The sequence below is a fragment of the Scyliorhinus torazame genome, chromosome 10, assembly GCF_047496885.1.
Source record: "Scyliorhinus torazame isolate Kashiwa2021f chromosome 10, sScyTor2.1, whole genome shotgun sequence".
Lineage (NCBI taxonomy): Eukaryota > Metazoa > Chordata > Chondrichthyes > Carcharhiniformes > Scyliorhinidae > Scyliorhinus > Scyliorhinus torazame.
Window position 1 is genome coordinate 100,466,031 of NC_092716.1, and position 14,460 is coordinate 100,480,490.

Here is a 14,460-nt window from a genome sequence, read left to right on the forward strand (position 1 = left end):
CATTCTTTCTGCCAAAATGCGTCACTTCATAATGTTTTCACCTGTCACTTGTCTGCTCATGTTCTAGTCTATGCCCTCCTAAAATATGTTATTATCCTCATCTCTAAGACCCCATCTGCCTTCTTGGATGAATGTAAAAGATCCCACAGAACTATTTCAAAGAAGGGCAGGGGAATGTGGAGTCTTGGCCAATATTTGTTTCTCAATCAAATCACAAAAAAGATTGTGTTGTCATTACCACACTGCTGATTGCTGTGTAAATTAGCTGCCAAGTTTCCTATGTTACAAAAGTGACTACAATTTAAGAAATATTTCAATGGCTGTAAAGTGCTTTGAGATGTCTGATGGTCTTACACAATTTGAATTCTCCTCTATTGTGATTGTGGCAGCACGGTAGTACAGTGGCTTCACAGTGCCAGGGTCCTAGGTTCGATTCCCCATTGGGTCACTGTCTGTGCAGAGTCTGCACGTTCTCCCCGTGTCTGTATTGGTTTCCTCTGGGTGCTGCGGTTTCCCCCCATAGTCCAAAGAAATGCAGGTTAGGTAAATTGGCCATGCTAAATTGCCCTTAGTGTCCAAAAGGTTAGGAGGGGTTATTGGGTTACGGGGATAGGGTGGAACATAGAACATACAGTGCAGGAGGCCATTCGGCCCATCGTGTCTGCACCGACCCACTTAAGCCCTCACTTCCACCGTAACCCCGATAGTGAGGGCTTAAGTGAGTTGGTGCAGACTCGATGGACCGAATGCCCTCCTTCTGCACTGTATGTCCTATGTTCTATGTGAAGTACTATTTGGAACTCAAGTAAAGTAGGTCTGGCTTCCACAAGATCCTTTCTCTGTTCCTAATTGACTCTACTCCCCCTTTGACTACATCTATATAATTTATTTTGATAAAAGACTTTAGGGTTAATTTATTTTCGCTACCCATTAATGTATTTTTTTCATAGAACACAAGAACTAGGAGCAGTAGGCAATTCAGCTCCTTGAGCCAGTATACGATAGTGACTGATCTCATCTCAGCCTTATCACCACTCCTGATAACCCTTCATCCCAATACTAATTAAAAACCTGCCTATCTACTCCTTAAATTTATTTAGTTTTCCACGTCCACTGTACTCTGGGGTAGAGAATTCCACAGATTCATGACCCTTTGAGTGAAATAATTCCTCCTCATTTCTGTTTTAGATTTGCAACCCCTTAGCCTAAAACTGTTGCCTCTCATTCTAGAATATTCACCAAGGGGAAACATCCGCTCTATGTCTACCTCGTCAATCCCCTTTAGCATTTATATACTTCAATTAGTTCTCCTTTGATTCTTCTAAAATACAGCGAGTATAGGCCTAAACTGCTCAATCTCTCTTCATAACACAAGTCCTTCATCCCTGGAATCATTTAATGAACCTTCTCTGAACCGCATCTAATGCGTTTACATCCTTCCTCAAGGGGACCAAGACTGTGAACGATATTCCAAATACGGTATCACCATTGCCCTATACAGTTGTAACAGCACTTCCCTATCTTTATACTCTATTCCATTAGCAATGAATGCCAAAATTGAGTTTGCCTGCTCTATTACCTGCTGTACCTGCATACTAACGTTCTGTGATCCATACACAAAGATAATCAAATCTCTCTGCACCAAAGCATTTTGATGTTTCTCTCCATTTACATAATGGCCCATAACTTCCTGGTTCCCCAGCAACGCATTTAGGGGGTACCCCAATGATGCGCTGGGGAATTCCTGCAGGAAGTTCCCATGTAAGGTTTTACCCAGTGAGGCACATCAATTTGACTGAAGACGAAAGTTGAATCCAAACTGAGGCTTTATTGGTATCAGATGTGTGGCCTCCCACAGTAGCTGGCGAAATGGCTGCGAGCTGGAGGACACGCATATTTATACCCCGCCTCCTGGGCGGAGCCAACAGGCAGGGGCCACAGGCGAACCTGTAGTGCAGGTTCTACCGTACATACTCTAATATAAGTACAACAGTGGTTTACCACACCCAGCAATTGCCCAGAAGTGCTAACTTCCTCTGGACAATTGCGCCGAGCTGGGAAACATCCAACAGAAGCGATTAAATAGTTAACTTTGGATAGTTCTGCCCTGATAGTTTGGATGGTTTACCCTGATAGGTCGTCTGAAAGAGTTCGATGGAAAAAAACACTAACTCCAGAGTAACTATTTAAAAAACCCAGACCTAGCCCTGCAAAAATACAACCCCCTGAGGGGATCCACCACACCACCACTACCTCCCCGGGTTCGCCGAACGGACCCAACCTCTTGGTCTGATCCACCCCTTCCTTCTCCGACCTGACATCCCCGCTTCCTATCCCCTCCCCCGAGTCACCCCACACCCGATCCGCCCTGCCCCATTCCCGGCCCTATCCCCAATCGTTTGCTCAGTACTTTTTCCCTAGTGGTGGTGATTGTTTTATGTTCCTCCTTTTCTATAACCGCTGCTTTACCTGTTACTATGGAGATGGTCCTAGTGTCTTCCACTGTAAAACCGAGGCAAAATATTGATTTTGTGTCTTTGCTATCTTTATGTTCCCAATTATTAACCTCCCCAGGCTCATCGACTGAGGGACTAACGTTGACTTTAGCTACATTCTGCCTTTTTATAGTTACATAATATTTTGCTATCTGTTTTTATAATTTGTGCGAGATTTCTTTCTTTCATTTACCTTTGCTTTGTTCTTTTTATTACTTTATTAGTAACCCTTTGTTGGTCTTTACAAGTTTCCCAATCCTCCAGCCTGCCACTGACCATTGCAATATGATGTGGAGATGCCGGCGTTGGACTGGGGTGAGCACAGTACGAAGTCTTACAACACCAGGTTAAAGTCCAACAGGTTTGTTTCGATGTCACTAGCTTTCGGAGCGCTGCTCCTTCCTCAGGTGAATGAAGAGGTCTGTTCCAGAAACACATATATAGACAAATTCAAAGATGCCAAACAATGCTAGGAATGCGAGCATTAGCAGGTGATTAAATCTTTACAGATCCAGAGATGGGGTAACCCCAGGTTAAAGAGGTGTGAATTGTCTCAAGCCAGGACAGTTGGTAGGATTTCGCAGGCCAGATGGTGGGGGATGAATGTAATGTGACATGAATCCCAGGTCCCGGTTGAGGCCGCACTCATGTGTGCGGAACTTGGCTCCCCGACTGGAAGGGAACATTCCTGCCTGGTGATTGTTGCGCGACAATGAACGGACATCGCGCAACAATCACCAGGCAGGAATGTTCCCTTCCAGTCGGGGAACACTTCAGCAGTCAAGGGCATTCAGCCTCTGATCTCCGGGTAAGCGTTCTCCAAGGTGGCCTTCAGGACCCGCGACAACGCAGAATCGCCGAGCAGAAACTTATAGCCAAGTTCTGCACACATGAGTGCGGCCTCAACCGGGACCTGGGATTCATGTCACATTACATTCATCCCCCACCATCTGGCCTGCGAAATCCTACCAACTGTCCTGGCTTGAGACAATTCACACCTCTTTAACCTGGGGTTACCCCATCTCTGGATCTGTAAAGATTTAATCACCTGCTAATGCTCGCATTCCTAGCATTGTTTGGCATCTTTGAATTTGTCTATATATGTGTTTCTGGAACAGACCTCTTCATTCACCTGAGGAAGGAGCAGCGCTCCGAAAGCTAGTGACATCGAAACAAACCTGTTGGACTTTAACCTGGTGTTGTAAGACTTCGTACATTGCAATATGGTATGCCTTGGTTTTTACCTTTATGTCATCTTTAGCCTGCTTGCTTAGCCACATGGGCATTTTCTCCCTCTTACAATCTTTCTTCCTCTCTGGAATATATTTTAGTTGGGAGGAATTGAATATCTCCTTAAATGTCTGCCACTGTTCATCAACTGTCCTATCTTTTAGTCCTTCTGCCCAATCCACTAAGGCCAAGTCTGTCCTCATGCCTATGTAACTATTTTGTGTGATGTGGGCGTCACTGGCTAGGCCAGCATTTATTGCCAACAGTCTTATTGTAAAAAAAACTTCAGAAAAAGTTACACCGTAATGATTGAGGTACAGCTTTAATGGTGATCATGTCATAATCCCCGTTGAACAACTTCTCTGGTCCTGAAAAAGCAATTTTATATTTCTGTAATATCAAATTTCTCCATTCGCTATTAAAATTTAATAGATTTTTAAACTAATAAAAATGAAATTGTTTTCAATGCTTATGATATTTCAGATTTTACATTAACCCCATGGAAACATCCTGATCAAAAAGATTCTCTAATTAATATTTCAGGAACTCCTCCCTCTCTTTACCCTGTTATACTGCTATTTTCTCAGTCTACATTAGGATAATTGAGGTACCCCGTGACTCGCTATAGCATGCATCGTAGTCAATAAGCAAACCATTGTCATTTTAATTTATTATACAAATTAATTAGATCTTAACGCTTATTAAATTTCTAATTTCAATTAAATATGTTATATTGTTAGGAAATAGCGACATTACACTTACCAATGCAAGCAGCTGCAATTAGTCGTTCTGCTACGTATGGTGTACTGCAGTTTAAGAAGATAGGTTGCACCAGGTAGTTGCCAAATGTAATGGCAATAATGGCCTGTGAAGTGGGCTCAATAATAAGTATTGTTGTCCAAAGTTTAAGGAAGGCAACCAAACCACCAAATGCTTCCATAATATATGCATAGTGGGCACCAGATTTTGTAATAGTTGTACCTAGTTCAGCAAAGCAGATGGCTCCAATCATTGAGAATAAACCCCCAATAGCCCATATAATCAGGGAAAGACCAAAGGAGCCACAGTACTTTAGGACCTCACCTGGAGAAATAAATATTCCTGATCCAATCATTTGTCCAACTATGAGAGTGACACTATTAATTAAAGAAATTTCCTTTTTTAGTTGCATTAGTGGTTGTTGATTGTGTGGAGTGAATTCTAAAGACCCACCAATGTTTTCACTTAAATGTGACATAGTGGTAACTACAGTGAGCTTTGACTTCGGCGTGGTACTTTCCTTGATCATCTTGAAGTATAATGTTGCAGTTATCTAGAAAAACAATAAACAGAGGAAGTGACTAGAAAATACTGTTTTCTGCATGTTATTTCTGTCACTGTTACAAATCTCGCCATCTGATATTTTCTTTTAAAATTATAAAATGATCACTAAATAATTCTTGTTCTTATTCACTCTTGGGTTTATTCTAAAAGTAAACCGCATTATAAACTAGAAAGATGAAGAGAACAGACTAGTCCAGTGCTAATGTGCAGTAAAACTGATACTACAATGAATGATGTCATAATGTTTCTGTCAATTTCCCAAAAAGACTAATTTCTCCAAAATGATGGCATGATATTTCATGAAACTACATGGCCCAATTTTTTGCTCTCGAGGCAAATCAGGCAATTTCTCGTGCTGCATCTGCCCCAGGAAAAGCTCCTTTGAATGACAGAATCTTGGTTGTGGGGAAGGGGGGGGGGGGGCAGCATGGAATGAAGTTGGGCCCGCCACCCCAGACACAGATCGGAGGAGACCATAAGGGGCTGTCATGTGCAGGGAAGGGCTGTTTTATCATCCAGGTTGATGATTTATATTTTAAGCCCTCTATCCCTCAAACACTCCCCATGCCACCTCATGACAATATTAAAAATGCAGGTTCTTTTAAGATTAAACCGGGTCACGAATCAGAGTGAGTTGAGTGCAGGTGAGGCTTATTGAAGCCTGTGCTTAAGAGCAGCACTTTTCTGGAGAGGACCCAGAATGTTTATGGGCAGCACGGTAGCAATGGGCAGCACGGTAGCATAGTGGTTAGCACAATTGCTTCACAGCTCCAGGGTCCCAGGTTCGATTCCCGGCTGGGTCACTGTCTGTGTGGAGTCTGCACGTTCTCCCTGTGTGTGCGTGGGTTTCCGCCGGGTGCTCCAGTTTCCACCCACAGTCCAAAGATGTGCAGGTTAGGTGGATTGGGCATGCTAAATTGCCCTTAGTGTCCAAAATTGCCCTTAGTGTTAGACCATAAGACACAGGAGTGGAAGTAAGGCCATTCGGCCCATCGAGTCCACTCCACCATTCAATCATGGCTGATTTCAACTCCATTTACCCGCTCTCTCTCCATAGCCCTTAATTCCTCGAGAAATAAAGAATTTATCAACTTCTGTCTTAAAGACACTCAACATCCCGGCCTCCACCGCCCTCTGTGGCAATGAATTCCACATACCCACCACTCTCTGGCTGAAGAAATTTCTCCTCATCTCTGTTCTAAAGTGACTCCCTTTTATTCTAAGGCTGTGCCCCCGGGTCCTAGTCTCCCCTGCTAATAGAAACAACTTCCCTACATCCACCCTATCTAAGCTATTCATTATCTTGTAAGTTTCTATTAGATCTCCCCTCAACCTCCTAAACTCCAATGAATATAATCCCAGGATCCTCAAACGTTCATCGTATGTTAGGCCTACCATTCCTGGGATCATCCGTGTGAATCTCCACTGGACCCGCTCCAGTGCCAGTATGTCCTTCCTGAGGTGTGGGGCCCAAAATTGCTCACAGTATTCTAAATGGGGCCTAACTAATGCTTTATAAAGCTTCAGAAGTACATCCCTGCTTTTATATTCCAAGCCTCTTGAGATGAATGACAACATTGCATTTGCTTTCTTAATTACGGACTCAACCTGCAAGTTTACCTTTAGAGAATCCTGGACTAGGACTCCCAAGTCCCTTTGCACTTCAGCATTATGAATTTTGTCACCGTTTAGAAAATAGTCCACGCCTCTATTCTTTTTTCCGAAGTGCAAGACCACGCACTTGCCCAAGTTAAGTTTCATCAGCCATTTCTTGGACCACTCTCCTAAACTGTCTAAATCTTTCTGAAGCCTCCCCACCTCCTCCATACTACCTGCCCTCCACCTATCTTCGTATCATCGGCAAACTTAGCCAGAATGCCCTCAGTCCCGTTATCTAGATCGTTAATATATAAAGAGAACAGCTGTGGTCCCAACACTGAACCCTGCGGGACACCACTCGTCATCGGTTGCCATTCCGAAAAATAACCTTTTATCCCAACTCTCTGCCTTCTGCCTGACAGCCAATCGTCAATCCATGTTAGTGCCTTGCCTCGAATACCATGGGCCCTTACTTTACTCAGCAGTCTCCCGTGAGGCACCTTATCAAAGGCCTTTTGGAAGTCAAGATAGATAACATCCATTGGCTCTCCTTGGTCTAACCTATTTGTTATCTCTTCAAAGAACTCTAACAGGTTTGTCAGGCACGACCTCCCCTTACTAAATCCATGCTGACTTGTCCTAATCCAACCCTGCACTTCCAAGAATTTAGAAATCTCATCCTTAACAATGGATTCTAGAATCTTGCCAACAACCGAGGTCAGGCTAATTGGCCTATAATTTTCCATCTTTTTCCTTGTTCCCTTCTTGAACAGTGGGGTTACAACAGCGATTTTCCAATCCTCTGGTACTTTCCCTGACTCCAGTGACTGTTGAAACATCATCACCAACGCCTCCACTATTTCTTCAGCTATCTCCTTTAGAACTCTAGGATGTAGCCCACCTGGGCCCGGAGATTTGTCAATTTGTAGACCTCTTAGTTTCACTAGCACTTTCTCCTTTGTGATGGCTACCATATTCAACTCTGTCCCCTGACTCTCCGGAATTGTTGGGATATTACTCATGTCTTGTACTGTGAAGACTGACGCAAAGTACTTATTCAGTTCCTCGGCTATTTCCATGCCTCCCATCACAAAATTACCAGCGTCATTTTGGAGCGGCCCAATGTCAACTTTTGCCTCCCGTTTGTTTTGTAATGTATTTAAAGAAACTTTTACTATCATTCCTAATGTTAGCCTACCTTCAACTTTGATCCTCTCTTTCCTTATCTCTCTCTTTGTTATCCTCTGTTTGTTTTTGTAGCCTTCCCAATCTTCTGACTTCCCACTACTCTTTGCCACATTATAGGCTTTCTCTTTTGCTTTGATGCATTCCCTAACTTCCTTTGTCAGCCATGGCTGCCTAATCCCCCCTTCTGATAACCTTTCTTTTCTTTGGGATGAACCTCTGTACTGTGGCCCAGATTGTTGGGTGGGGTTACTGGGTTATGGGGATAGGGTGGGAGTGTGGGCTTGGGTAAGGTGCTCTTTCGAAGAGCCGGTGCAGACTCGATGGGCCGAATGGCCTCCTTCTGCACTGTAAATTCTATGGTTTCAGTGGAAAGCAGTGTTTGCAATAAAACAGTTGTGAGCCAGCAGAATGTCTTCTGTTGCCCAGTTCAGTAAATGGATATTCACCTGTTTAACATAGTAGCAGAGGGTTGACCTCTATCTCTTCAGGTGGAAAGATAAATAAAACAGAAACGGAAACAATTCCTGTTTCTGACAAAAGCAAAGCTCTGTTTGCTTTTAAGGTGAAATGGCCAGGTCACACTGCAGGATCGCAAACTATGATTATCCACCAGTCTGTTCAGCATTGAGACCTTATGAACACGAGGATGCAAGGTATGACTTTGTCTTTACCAGCAAGAAGCTTAGAAATAAATTATTTTTGGAACTTAATGTAACTGACTTGGATACCAAAAAAGAATTGCCAATTCTAGTACAATTTATGAACAAATTTGTAAAAAAGGTGACTTGTTTGGAAGCCTGTGGGTGTGGCCAATATTTGATAATGGATAGCCAGTCCATTGAAGAATATATCATGCATTTTGAGAGGTTACATAAAAGACTAAAGAAATTCAATCTAGAAATTGCAGAGTCTCTGCTTGTGTTCAATTATTAGATTCTGCACAAATGTCACATATAAATAGGCTTTTGATTTTGACTTGGTGTTCAATTTCATGGTGAGGGCTCTCTTTTTGAAAAAATGACCGCTGTTCTCAAAGTTTTGTTGAAAAGATCCTTTCCAGCTACGTTTGCGAGAGATGTTGGAAATTATGCAGTGATGCAGAGAAAGGAGGAGTCCATGATTACGGACTCTCAAAATCGACAGGGGGTCTAGTCACAGGTGTTTGTACAAGAAGGAATTGCTCAATGATGTCCTAAGGTGGGTTGTACTTTTAACAGATTTATGAATCAAGGCATAAAGTTAGACTGGGTGATAGCTGACAATGAGCCCCAGAAATACACAGGGAATAATTACTCGGTGGTTCCAGTGTGACTCTAAACATCACTATGTAAGAAATTGTCCAAAAGTCAGGAATGAAGTATTAAAGGATCTTAGAAACAGATGGTTCCGATGATGAAGGTGATACGGATGAATGGCAAGAAAGTATTGTATTAGTGCCTGTGGAATGCTGTGAGTTCCTCAGATCATCGACATCAAGGACTTCCAACTAAGGCAGTTTATTCTGAACTCAATAACTACATACAGTGTTTGTGCTCTGCCTGAGATCCTGGGGATGACTCTTGTAACGTGATCTCTTATGTAGCAGTGTTATCATGTGACCACTTGGTCGACACCTTTCCCGTTTAGTTGGGACACATCAGATGTAACAGTGTGTGGCATAGGAAGCCATGTACAGACCACTGAGTGACAAGCAACAAAACAAACTGGCAATGCATAAGCATTTACATACATATGCTGGATCCCTTATTGTTTGTGATATAAATAAACAATATAGAAGAAAATGTGGAGGGGATGATAAGTTTGCAGATTACATGAAGATTGGCCAGGTGGTTGACAGTGTAGATGATCTTAGGTTACAGGAGGATATAGATAGAATGGATTGGTCAGATGGGCAGATCAGTGGCAGATGGAATTTAACCCTGAAAAGTGTGAGGTGATGCACTTTGGAAGGAGTAACACAACATTCAATGAATGGCAGGACACGCGGAAGCTCAAAGGAATAGAGGGATCTTGGGGTCCTTGTCTACAGATCCCTGAAGACTGCAGGACAGGTGAATAGGATATTTAAAAAGGCACTCAAGCCACTTGCCGTTATCAGTCATGGCATAGATTATTTTTAATTTTTTTTTTTTAAATTTAGAGTACCCAATTAATTTTTTCCAATTAAGGGGCAATTTAGCAAGGCAAATCCACCTAACCTGCACATCTTTGGGTTGTGGGGCGAAACCCACGCAAACACTGGGAGAATGTGCAAACTCCACACGGACAGTGACCCAGAGCCGGGATCGAACCTGGGACCTCGGCGCCGTGAGGCAGCAGGGCTAACCCACTGCGCCACCGTGCTGCCCATAGCATAGATTATAAGAGCAGGGAGGTTATGTTGGAGTTATACAGGACTTCGGTTTCATCTTAAGTACTGTTCAGTTTTGGTCACTACACTATAGGAAAGATGTGATTGTTGTAATATTCCGCACGGGGCCTACGGAGTGGAAACGCTCGTCTTCCTCGTGCTCATTGCAGAGTTCGAGCTCCTCTGCTAGGGACGGGGTATCTCAATTATCTGGAGTATATAAGGGCAGCCATTAAAGCACCAACCAGGGAATACCCAGTAGGGGTCTATCTGGGAATGTACAAATAATGTTTGAAAATAAAATTTTGTTCTTATTTTCACTTGGTTTGGACTCCTGTGTTATTATTAAAATTGCATTAGAGCGGGTGCAGAGGAGATTCACCAGGATGTTGCCTGGGATAGAGCATTTTAGCTATGAAGAGAGGCTGGATAAGCTCGGGTTGTTTTCTTTGGAGCAGGGAAGCCTGAGAGGGGACCTGATTGAGGTGTATACAATTATGAGGGGCATGGACAGGGTGGATAGGGAGCAGCTGTTTCCCCTTAATTGAAGTGTCAATAATGAGGGGGCATAATTTTAAGATAAAAGGCAGCAGATTGAGGGGATTTGAGGGAATGCACTGCTTGAGATGGTAGTTGAGATAAGAAACCTCACAATCTTTCAAAAGTACTTGGATGAGCATTTGAAATGCCATAACTTTCAAGGCTATGGGCAAGTGCTGGGAAGTGGATTAGTGTAGGTTTAGAGTAGTTTTCTTTTTGACCCACAGACAAGCAGGATGCAACATCCCAAACCTCACCCCTTAAGGGCAGTCTTGATCTGATTAATTGATCCGCCGCTTGGCCTACTCCGCACCCACGACCTGGTAGATCCTCAGCACATTTCTTTTCCAGGTGCACTTTTTTGTTTGCTTTGCCTACCTCAGTAGCTTCTCCTTATCAAGAAAATGATGCAGCCGCACTACCATCGCCCTCGGTGGTTCCCCTGCCTTTGGCCTCCTCAGCACCCTGTGCGCTCGATCCATCTCAGAGGGACGGACGGTCAAATGCCCCCTCTCCCACCAACTTCTCAAACATTCTTGCTGCATACTTTGTGGCCTGCATTCCCTTGATTCCTTCAGGCAGCTCCACGATCTGGAGATTTTGCCTGCTGGAACGGTTCTCGAGATCCTTCACCTTCTCCCTCAGCCTCTTATGGCTCTCTGCCATGAGCACCATCTCCACTTCCAGCGAGGCCAGCCGGTCCTAATGCTCTCCCACCAACTCCTTCACCTTCTGGAATGCCAGACCCTGCACCTCCAACCTCTGCTCCACTCTCTTAATAGCTGCCCAAAGTGGGTCGACCACCTTTGCCAGGGCTTCTGAGGACTATGCTGCTGGAACTTTGTATTCGAAAAGTCCACAAGTTGCTCAGTAGACCACAACGCCCAGCACGCTCCGCCACCTTTTCCTGTGTCGCACCTCAAATAAACTCTCGCCCAGGCTACTGCCTCTTGCTCATTGCACTCCTCGTCTGGTAAGCCATAAACTGGCACCACCGATGGATCACTTCTATTCCTCAGTGCTCATACACCTTACACTAGCAAACACATCTTAAATCGGGTGAAAAAGGAGAGAAATTCCACCTCAAGCGGGAGCCACCAAATGTGCGACCACTCACTCCAGGGCCACTACCAGAAGTACTCAAGTATCAATCTTGACTTAAGTCTGGAGTTACTGTTAATTATGATGTACTGAAGATCTCACTCATCCCTGTGACATTGTCAACACTGTCGCAATACTGTTGTTGGGTGCTCTAGTTTCACTGCTTTGGTTGAACTCCAATTCATTCACCTTACTGATGCTCCTATCCCTGGAGAATTGGGATGTTGCCATTTTGCTGATAGCTGAGGAGGGTTGTTGTGGTTTGGATCTTCAACATTTAGCAAAGTGGTTCCATTTCCCACATCTTTTACCATGTGCAAAACAAGCTACTCTATTCGGTGACTGCAGTTGGAGTAGAGCATCACCTTTACTGTGAATACCACTTTTCCCCACCTAAAATTTATGCTTTGTTTCTCAGATTGTTTGTTTAACATAAAGACAATGATGACTGCTTGTAACATTAAGTATTTTTCTCGTAGCAGCTGCTTGCGGACTAAATCGCTATATATTCCACAATCTACTCGACCCTGATTAAGTTTTCAGTGAGGATTCCAAATGCACATTTCTTTGCCAATATTTTTAGGGTGGCCATGAAGGATTGTGTTGGCTCATCTGTTTTCTGGTTGGTGGAATTAAATGCATGTCCATTAAGACCATAAGACATAAGAGTGGAAGTAAGGCCATTCGGCCCATCGAGTCTACTCCACCATTCAATCATGGTTGATTTCAACTCCATTTACCCGCTTAAGCATTAGGTTTTTTAAAAACAGGAATCAAATATTCTTTAAGTTTTTCATGATTATCTCTGGGTCATGTCCTCAGTCAGGAAGACAAAGGACTCAAATTTTTTGATGGCCTCGAGGCCTACGAGGTTTAATAGGGCAAAAGCCTGTACCTTTTTACACTTGTCTGAGAGTGCAGCGCCACTCCTTCTGGAACTTTTTTCATCAATATTTTCATCAAAGACGAGTGCGTGGATGCGGCAAAGCTCAGGTCCCAGAAAGTGGAGCGGAGTACACAAAAGATCAGCCATGATCTCATTGAATGGCGCAGCAGGCTCGAGGGGCCAGGTGGCCTACTCCTGCTCCTAGTTCTTATGTCCCAACTTCTGACACCATCTAGAATGTTGTGTATTCCTCAAATCACTAACAAAGGACTGCCAACAAAGGTAGTTTTTCCTGAGCTCAGTAGCTACATACAGTACTTGTGCTCTACCCGAGATCCTGGGGATGACTACCCCCGCTCCCAACACGAGACCTCTTATGTCGCCACGTTCTCATGTGACCTGTCTCCCTACAGTGACAGAAAACCTGAGTCAGCTCATGAGGATTTTGATTGCTGATTCATTCAATTATGCCGAACTAGATAGTTTTGTACCTCAACAGTGTGTAGTCAATTGGCGAAAGTGTTATTTGATAGAGAAGGTAAAAAGAGTCGAGGAATATGAAAGCACAACCTGATTTCAATTAGGAGACATTAATGTCTTTCAAGAGAGTGGTCCTCCCATGTGAAATTGCAGGAATGTGTCATCTCGTTAACACTGAAGTAGTTCAAAGTTATGTACCATTATGTCTGAGTAAGTCCTCGATTGAAAAAGCAAAGATTAATTTGGACATGGAGAATCACAAGAATGCAATTCTCCTGAAAAATATCTAAGTGTGATAGCGAGCGGAAATTGCCGTGAGCTTCCCAGCGCTCGGCCAAGCAACGCAATTCAACGTTAATTGGTCCACTTAATGAGGCCGAATGGGCTTCTTGTCGCACATGAAGGCTTGCCAGCTGATTCATCAGGACGTCGCTCGCCAGCCTCCCGCTAACAAGGTCGAGAAGCACTTAAGCTGCACTTGCTCAGCCAACCCCAGACAGCTCGCGACAATGGCGCCAAGGAGGCCAGCCCGAAGATTCGGAGATACTGACCTGGGGAGGCTCCTAGATGCACTGGAGGCCAGGAGGGGTGTCCTGTTCCCCCAAGGGTCCCATAGAGTCAGCCACAAGGCAGCCAGTGCTGACTGGGATGAGATGGCGGCAACTGTGAGCTCGGGGGTGTGACCAGGATTGACCTTCAGTCCCGGACAATGGTCAACAATCTACACCGGGCAGCACGAGTGAGTAGACACTAACGGCACCCCCTCAAGGGAGCATCGATCCCCCAACTCCCCATGCAACCCCCAGTCCTTTCTCCACCCCCTCAACCCCTCCCTCACAGCCCTCCTCCCACCACTGTGAACCACGCGTGTGGCTAACGATGCCCTCTCTGTGTGTCCTCAGGAAAAGCTCTCCCATAATCATTGGGAGAGGGCCCAGACTGGCAGTGGCGTGCTGAACTGAAGAGTCCTCACGTCCTTCGAGGACCAGTCCCTGGTGGCGGCTGGGATGGCCAAGGACAGATTGGTCAGCCACACAGAGGCTGGCGGACGCCAGAGAGGTGAGGAACTACTGGGCTCCAGCCAAAGGACCTGTCAAACGGGAGTAGTGATTGACTTACTGACTGACCCATCCCTCCCACTGACCACATGTCCACTCTCCCACAGGTCCTCCAGCCGATGGCGCCGGCCCATCCCCAGCAGCCCCCTCTCCTGACTCTGAGGAGAATACCTCAGAGGAGAGCTCCAGAATGCAACTGTAGTCACGGCA

General features: G+C 44.6%; 1 protein-coding gene and 1 long non-coding RNA gene across 2 annotated transcripts in view; both read right to left on the bottom strand.

Annotated features, from left to right (window-relative positions):
* Nucleotides 1-4,972, bottom strand: part of LOC140430237 (Y+L amino acid transporter 2-like) — a 322,420-nt gene extending 317,448 nt beyond the window's left edge. Inside the window, exon 1 of the mRNA XM_072517666.1 lies at nt 4,488-4,972. Within this exon, the coding sequence (XP_072373767.1) occupies nt 4,488-4,962 (475 nt within the window). The 5' untranslated portion in view covers nt 4,963-4,972. The remainder of the gene's footprint in view (nt 1-4,487) is intronic.
* A 19-nt stretch (nt 4,973-4,991) lies between these two features.
* LOC140430801 (uncharacterized) overlaps nt 4,992-14,460 on the bottom strand; it is a 35,782-nt gene continuing 26,313 nt past the window's right edge. Inside the window, exon 3 of the long non-coding RNA XR_011949549.1 lies at nt 4,992-5,037. This is a non-coding gene — a long non-coding RNA (uncharacterized lncRNA). The remainder of the gene's footprint in view (nt 5,038-14,460) is intronic.